Genomic DNA, 8,164 nt, shown 5'->3' on the forward strand with positions numbered 1-8,164 from the left:
CTTCCCTGTTGCCTGGGCCCTGTGTGCACAGTCTCCTTAGTTCCCTTGTTGCCAGCCCCGCCTAACCTGTGCTCTCCTGCCAGGCTCCTTCTCCAAGGGTGTTGCAGAGGGTGAGGTGGACCCATCCTTTGGGCCGCTGGAAGCCATCCGCCTCTCCATCCAGACCGACTCCCCAGTGTGGATCATCCTGAGCGAGGTGCGCTGCTCTGCTGCCGTGACCACCCCGGCCTTATGATCTCCAGCATCCCATATTGTTCCATGCTATGTAATACGCTGCATTTACATGACTGCTTTCTTCCCTCCTCTCCTTTCAGATCTTTATCAAAAAAGCAGAGTGAAGCAGACATGATGAAGGATGGACACACGTAGCGCCCGGGTCCTTCTACCTCCCCCCACTCTTCCTCATTCCTGAGCCGGCCGAGATGCGGGGATCGCGATGCCAGCGAGGTGGCACCCGGCTGCTGGGAGGAGCTGCACTCTGACCTGTGGGCACCAGACAGCCCTCCACGCCTTGGCTTCGAGGCCAGCATTGGTGCTGTGGGGCTTGGACAGACTTTCCTCTGCAAGGAGGAAAAAAAGCAAAAACCAAGCTGCCCTGCAGAGGGCTGGCTTTGCTCCCCTAGGCAAGACCCAGGCGCTCACCGCTCCTCCTGTGGGCGCGTTGTCAGTGTGCGGGCCGTTCATTGTTGGGAATGAGCTTTAGCTGTCATGGAAACTAAAAGCACCTTCAGCCCAAGAAAGGGGAATGGTGGTTGTGTTTGGGAACAGAGAGGGCCAGATTCAGACAGTTTCATCCTGCCCCTGCTTTGCAGGCTGATGCACGGGTGCAGGATCGCTGGGATGGGAACAGCCAGGGATCAACGTGTGCATCACTGTAGCACAGGCTCTGTAGCACTGATCCTGACCACGGCTGTAGATTCGGTGAGGGTGAGGACTGACCCTCCTGTGGTGGAGGAGGGACAAATCCAAAAGGGGGTTGGAGCTCTGAGTATGGCAGGGAAAAAAATAAACGCCACACTGTGCCTGCCAGCATTGAACACAGCCCCTTAACTCATGGTGAAGTCTCCAGTGTCTTCATGCCTTGAGATTGAGTGCAGAAAACAGCTTTTTAAATAACTATTACTGGTTGGTGTGAATTTTTTGGAAAAAAAAAAAAAAAGCAGAAGTAGCCCAGTTCAAAAATAGTAGGGATTAGTGTAAATCCCAATGTCTCTTCAGCTATACACTGGAATGCATTATACTACTTTAACGTGCTGTATTTTTTATTATTGGATACATTTGATTTTTCAAGTACATCTCTATATATAAATATATAAAATAATGTGCACTGTAATAAAAGCAAAATTTAAACCTTTGGTGCAGCTGTGAGAGGCACTTGGGGTGGGCTGGCATTCATTTGGGGCTGTCCCTGTTTCCTGCCCTGGGAATAAAAAAACTTTCATCTGCTCTTTGCTCAGTTAGGAGCAAGGAATGTGCCTGCACCTCCAATGTGCAATTGTGAAATGGTTCTTAGGAAATGTGTTGTGAATTTGCAGGAGCTCTCCACTCAACAATGGCTGCAGCAGCACCTGGGGTTGTGGGAGAAGCTGAGATATGAATTGTGGAAGGACAGAGTCGTGGTGGGGGAGGTAAGGGCTGAGGCACCATCACTGCACCAGGGGAGGTTCAGGTTGGATAATAGGAAGCGTTTCTTCTCTGATGGAGTGGTGATGCAGTGTCACAGCTGCCCAGGGAGGTGGGGGGGAGGGGGGGAAGGTTAGTGTCTCTGGGGGCATTGAGAACCATGGAGATGTGGCACTGAAGGACGTGGTTATGGGCATGGTGGAGGTGGGCTGGGGTTGGACTTGGGGATCTTAGGGGGCCTTTTCCACCCTTAATGATTTTGTGATTAAAGACAGAAACGAGCACAGGTATTACCATTTGGACACAGTAAGGCTTACCCCCCCCTCTCCCCCTCCTCTCAGTTTGGATAAGGTCTCACACAAGCTCATACCCACTTCCAAGCTTTGATCATAGCAGCTTTTCCTATGGGACCCATCAGCCTGTGACATTCTCACCCTCTGTCCCCCATCCCCTTTGGCAATGAGAGATGATACCTATTGAGAACAGGCATTTATTTCTTGCATCTCCGCCGTGTGACGCTCCAGCAGGGATGAGGTGGGCGGTGGGACAGGAGGCTGACCGTCACACCGGGGCTGAGCTGAGCGCTCCGGGCAGCTGTGGCCTCGCTCAGTGGGCACCGAGCAGCCTGAGGGGCCACATCAGCATCCACGGGCAGGATGGGGGCAGCAGGAAGTGTGCCAGCAGCCCGGCCACCGCCAGCCCCAGCAGCAGCCATAGCAGCCGGGCGCTGGCATACAGCGGCCCCAACCTGTGAGGAAATCTGTCAGCCGTGGGGATGAGCATCTCACACGTGGGTGGGGAGGGGAGCGCAGCCCTGAGTGTGACACCACGTCCCGCTCTGGGCTGTGCTTTGGGCGCTCACCGTCCCTGCGCGGCCTGCATGTAGCCTCGGAAGTAGCGGAAGCGTGCATGGAGGTACAGCACACCGCAGGCTGCAGCCACACCTGCAGGGCCAGCAGTGAGCAGGATGGGGGCTGCAGCTGTGGGAGAGCTGTGGCGGAGAGGGAACTGCCCTGTGGGTGCTCAGGGGACGCAGACGGGCACAGCTGCCTCGGGGTGCATTTCATCTGCTGGCCCTTACCTTGATGGAAGAAGATCCCAGCAACCCAGAGGACAGAGAGGAAGATGGGGAAGTACTCGGAGCAGTTCGCCCTGTGAGAAGCAGAGAGGAACGAAACCCACAGCCGGTGGGAGCCCAGAAGGACGTCCCAGAGCTGCACCCATAGGCTCAGTGACCTTATGGAGCCCTGAGCAATTCAGTCTTAAGTTTGGCCAAGAAGTCTCAGAAGCTCAGGGAATGCAGCCAGAGCGGGAGCTGGAAACTGTGAGGAAACAAATGCTGTGGCTACAGCCTGAGCAAGGGAGGCTGCCAGCTTTCCATAGTAATACATCAATACCTTCCCCCTCTCTCTTAAGACATAAAAACAAATGACCTATTTGCATCCTTTTCCACAGGGAAAAGAATGAAGGAAGGAAGAAAACACAAGGAAGAGAGCCCTCAGGCAGCCCTGCTTGGAGCTACAGCAGGAGGGGGGCACACAGCACAGCATAGGATAGCATAGGATAGCATAGGATAGCACAGCACAGCATAGCACAGCATAGCATAGCACAGCACAGCACAGCATAGCACAGCACAGCACAGCATAGCACAGCACAGCATAGGATAGCATAGCACAGCACAGCACAGCATCACGCAGGCTGGCTCTTTGTGGCACCACTGAAGGAGCCAAGTGGGTGCTGTTGCCACTCCACCACCATCTCGCATCTGGTGGCAGAGAAACACATCAGCTCTGCTCTCAATGTACCCCTGCTCGGCCAATTCCTTTTGGCTGCTGATGGAATAGCACAAGCAAGATGAAACATGGACAGTGGTGCACGATGGAAGCCAGAGGGGTCTCCCAGCACTTCTCACTCCGTAGAGCAGAGGAAGAATGAAAAGCCTCAACACGCGCCCACAGGTGCTCTCACAGCACCACGATTTCAGGTGATCACGAATTCCTGATATTGACATTTAACCCAAGCAATATCTGGGTGCAGCCACTGCAAATGACTAAACCTTACTGAGCCCTGAAGATCCGCTCAAAGTCGGGGTGACCTGTCGTCTCTGGGGGAGAGATCCTGTACTTCCGCCGGGCGTAGATCACCTGCAGTGCAAAGTAGGCTGGAAGAGAGCAACAGACAGAGGGTGACTGGCCGGCAGCATTGCATTCAACCACGTTTTCTCCATTTCAGAGCCAAGCACAGGGCTGGAGGAAAATGGCACTGTGAGGTTCGTGGTCCCTGGGCTGTCACACGCAGCCAGGAATAAACGCGCCGTTCATTTCCTGTTCCTAGCAGATTTAACTCCAGATTTGGTTATCCACACAAGGTGTGAGGGGGATCGTGGCCAGCCTGGCACTGTGGGAAGGCTGCCTTGTGGAAACCTCAGCATCCCCCTCACAGAACTACTCTCCTTTCACCCTTCTCTCTGTCCTTGGGGTATTTACATGCCCTCAGCTCTAAAAGAGCAGTTAATGCTTCCCACTACACCTAGTGGGGCAAGGATGGCATCACACCACACAGCATCCAAACACTGGGATGCCATTAGGTCAAGTAGAGATGCCCACAGTGACAGCACCGTGATGGGACGATGATCTCTGACACTTCACTCCCATAGGGCAGCCCTGTGGCTGGAGCAGCTCGAGGAGGGGGTGATGAGCTCAGGCCAGGAAAGGTCATTCCACAGTGATGAGGATTTGGATAGTTCCAACATCTGATGAATGATTATTACTCCCACCAGGGTCTGCTGATGACGTTTCAAGTGCTTAATTTTGCTTTTGTTGAAAACAAGGGTGTTCATCCAGGAGAACACGAACTATGAAACAGGCTGTGGTTGCTGTGGCAGAGCTGTGGCTGGGGTCAGTGAGGTGCCACAGGGCACTGAGAGGCAGACGAGGAGCCCACGAGGACCGTGCTGTGGCTGTCCTACTGTAACACAGAGGATAAGAGCAGAGCAGCAGGACAGAGAGAGGAGACAGATGTTGCAAGATTAAAGATGAGCGAGAGCCACACATGCCTGCAGAAAAGCAATAGAACAGACATAGAGGGAAAGGGAATTAGAAATGTAAATAATCTGGTGCTATGTGACCTATTACACAACATTATCCACTTAGCTATCCACAGAAATGCACTGAAGACGATGTGCACATGTGCTGGTGCCCTGTGCACAGCCCCATGCACGAGTGCTGGGGGTAGGCAGAGGGGATGAAGACCCCTCTGGGGACAGCTGAACACTTCCTGCGCCAGATCCCACACACAGGTTTGGGGCAGTGCCCAGAGATGTGGCCGGGCCAGTGGGCAGAGATTGGGACACTTTTGGTTCTCAAAAGAAGGTGCTGAGAAGCTGCACTGCACAAACCTCCTCAGAAGGATGAAGAGCTCCATCTGCTCTGCAGAGCCCTCCATAATTTGTAGCCCTGTGGGTGCTCCAGAAGCGTGGATCTGCAGCACTGAGGAACAGCTCAGTGGGCAGTATTGGCAGGCAGTTGGATGAGATGATCTTAGCAGCCTGTCCCAACCTTACTGACTCCATGCCTCCAGGTTAAACTCGAGTGGATGCCTCCATTCCCCATGAGGTTGCACCCCCAGACTCACCCACCGTCACCGGGGCTGGCAGCTCCACGCATCTGAATGCTCTTGGCAAACCTCTCAGTGGGGACTGGCAAGCTGCGACATTGCACAAGGTGCTTCCTGTGAAGCCACACTAAAAGGGGAAAGGAGAACCAACCCCAGTGGCAGCATTCTGCTCACAGACTGCATGGGACGCTGAAGGATCCCATAAAACAGATACATGGGGGGTGAAGGTGCTCTTTAGGGATGAGCTGATGAGGTTTCCCAGTGAAAAGGGCTCTGAAACACTTCCTTAATTCATTTCAAGTGTTCATCTTTCCTTCCCTGAATGCTGAGCGCTCCTTCCATCCCCACTTACATTAATAACCAAAAATGCATAAGACAAAACGCTCTTCCATTTGATTCTCAGTCAATTGTCTGAGGGAAATGACCACTCTAGAGTCGTGAGCCCCCTTCTCCGAGCAGCACACTGGGGTTTGAGGTGAGACCTGCACTAAGAGATGCACCACCTGATGGCTGAAAACAACACAGAGCCACATCCAGCGGCTGTGAGCAAAGGGCCGACAGCTCCGTGGGGATGGACTCAGCAATAAAGACAAGAGCAGCAAAACCACCTGCCCTGCAGAATGGGACAGAGGGCTGAGCACGAGGCACAGACAGAACACAGCTCCTTCCATACATCTCTGATGTGTGTTTGAGTTCTCCACCAGTGCCTGCATGCACCCACCTTTCTTTCAGCCATTTCCAACCATCCAAGCCACACACAGCGCTCTGAAATCCTATCACAAACCACTCCGCTTTAAAACATTCAATCACTGATGGTATTCTAAGGTTAGAAGCAAAACTCCAGTTCCCATTTCCCTCTGGAACAGAGGCTTCCAGGCTCGCACAACTTTTTTTGCCCCAGTGACATCCCCAGGCACAATGCCTCCAACCTGGAGCAGCCACAGTGTGCAGCCACTCACCATCACAGAGGGCAGCAGCTTCCATCCTGCATGCACAGCAAGCAGAACAGGGGAACCAGCTCCGCATCATTTGATGCAATTAGGTTAATTAGTAACTGACACAAAGGCCATTTATTTACCTTGCTCCAGGACTCCCAGAACAGTGACAGCAGCCAGCAAGTCTACCTCGCTCCTCATGTTGCCTTCCATGAACCAACGTGCAAACGAAGCACAATGAGAAGAGCAGCTCTCCAGCCCTCCTCCCACCACTGCACACCCCACAGCAGAGCCCTATTCCCCTGCACAACACGTGTTTCCTCCAAGCATTAACTCTCCCCACACCCCTCAGCCTTCCAACTCAGGCTGCTGCCCACTGCCAGGAGAGCAGCAGCACGGGCTGCGTGTACTCAAAGTGATCCTTGGACATGTACAGGTTTGGCACTCAGGCTGATTATTGAAAAACAACGATGTCTTTACTGCTCACTTCAATCACTTCTGAAGTACCTATGTTCTATACAAGGTTGTGCAAATATTAGTCAGTACTCACAAATTAACGACGTGATCTGCTGCTCCTATTCCAAGATGCAGAATTGATCAGGGGAAGGACTTCATAGGCTTTAGTGGCATCCTTAGAAGAGCACTGGGATGCTTAGCCCATGACAAACGTAAGCTTACACAGCGCAGACCTTTTGAGCTCTGTCACTTCTTGTGGTTTTCTGGTGCTGTCACAGTTCTGCAGTACCACCATTTCCTCGCTAACATGCAAGCCAAAAGCTCTCCCTTCAAAAAGGGCGGCAGCACAGGGGAGAGAGATGGCTCAGAAATACCACAGTAACATCAGAACTATAAGCATGAAATGTAAAGAGCAGCAGTGTTTCATAGCCCTGAATGGCTTCTTTTCCTTAATCACAAAAACCAAATAGACATTGGCTCAAGAAATTACAAACCGGCCTGGAACAACAGGAGAAAAATAAAAGAGAACTCTGACTTCAAAGATGTAAAACGGGAGACAGAGAGAAAAAAGAAAAGAAGTTTTCCCCTAATGTTGATGGAGAGAAGGTGCAGGGAAGGGCTGAGCCACTGCATCTCCCCCCCCTGTGCAGATGCACACACAGCTTTATGCACAGCACCAACAAGGAATGAACAGACCTGCTGCTCATCCCAAGCGGGATGCTGCAAGTTCTCACTTCTGTTTTCCATCTTCAACTTCTCAAAACCCCACTGCAGCAGTTTCTCGAGCTGACTTCAACGTTACTCAAATACACAGCCGTGCGCTTTTCCTGGCAAAGCACACAAAATGTAGCACAAGAGCTCCCTATCCTCTCAAAACACAACTGGATTTTGGGTCTGCAGGCTGCTCTCAGGCCCGGACTGAAGGTTAATTGCTCTACTTCCATTTAATAGAAGCTGTTGGTGACCCACAGCTTCACACAGGTATCTACCCCAAAATTCAGACTGGGGATGTCACCAGACTGCTTTTGCTTACACCATTCCAGCAACCATACAGCATTTTAACATCAGCCAAAGAACAAAACCCAAAGTTCAATACATGGACAATTGTCCTTCAATGTGTGAAGCTGATTAAAATTCTGCCTATGTAGGGGGATGCTGGGAATTGCTGTAACATGTGAGAGGAACACAGCCTTAGCAAGAAACACGGTTCTCATACTTCGCAGATTCTTCTTTATCACTTCTGCTTCATCTGTGGTTGGGGAGAGAGATGTGAGGTATTAGTTTGGAACTCCAGATTAGATATGATCAGTTAAAAGCTGCACTTAAACAGGAAACAATACATAAATAACTGAATTTGTAGCTTTACTGCAAGCAGCACGTTTCACTGCTAAGAGAACTGCTTCAGTTGAGCAATCCATCAATAATAGCTTGTTAGCAAGACGGTATTAAAACTCAAACTTATACCCCTGAAAACGATGACTCCCTTGGATGCTGATAGAGCCACAGATTTTTGCTTTATTTCTGACCATCCTATG

At 51.5% G+C, this 8,164-nt stretch overlaps 2 protein-coding genes across 3 annotated transcripts in view; one reads left to right on the forward strand and one right to left on the reverse strand.

Annotated features, from left to right (window-relative positions):
• Positions 1 to 1,354, forward strand: part of MGAT4B (alpha-1,3-mannosyl-glycoprotein 4-beta-N-acetylglucosaminyltransferase B) — a 36,267-nt gene extending 34,913 nt beyond the window's left edge. The window contains exons 14-15 of the mRNA XM_031598307.2: positions 84 to 196; positions 315 to 1,354. Of these exons, the coding sequence (XP_031454167.1) occupies positions 84 to 196; positions 315 to 338 (137 nt within the window). The 3' untranslated portion in view covers positions 339 to 1,354. The remainder of the gene's footprint in view (positions 1 to 83; positions 197 to 314) is intronic.
• Positions 1,355 to 1,937: 583 nt separating this feature from the next.
• LOC116232167 (leukotriene C4 synthase-like) lies at positions 1,938 to 6,708 on the reverse strand. 2 transcript variants are annotated; one of them, XM_031598308.2, is made up of 5 exons: positions 6,317 to 6,708; positions 3,685 to 3,784; positions 2,705 to 2,775; positions 2,486 to 2,567; positions 1,938 to 2,371 (listed from the first exon to the last, which is right to left on the reverse strand). In XM_031598308.2, exons 1-5 carry the CDS (start codon positions 6,384 to 6,386, stop codon positions 2,230 to 2,232), a joined length of 465 nt encoding a protein of 154 aa, XP_031454168.1. In that variant the 5' UTR covers positions 6,387 to 6,708; the 3' UTR covers positions 1,938 to 2,229. The 2 variants fall into 2 exon arrangements, 1 of the variants encoding a protein (XP_031454168.1); XR_016471233.1 differs by lacking the exon at positions 1,938 to 2,371 and adding an exon at positions 5,257 to 5,365 and having other exon boundaries at positions 2,378 to 4,678.
• Between the last annotated feature and the right edge of the window lie 1,456 nt (positions 6,709 to 8,164).

Source organism: Phasianus colchicus, chromosome 15 (genome assembly GCF_987193195.1).
Source record: "Phasianus colchicus chromosome 15, bPhaCol1.hap1.1, whole genome shotgun sequence".
Classification (NCBI taxonomy): Eukaryota; Metazoa; Chordata; class Aves; order Galliformes; family Phasianidae; genus Phasianus; species Phasianus colchicus.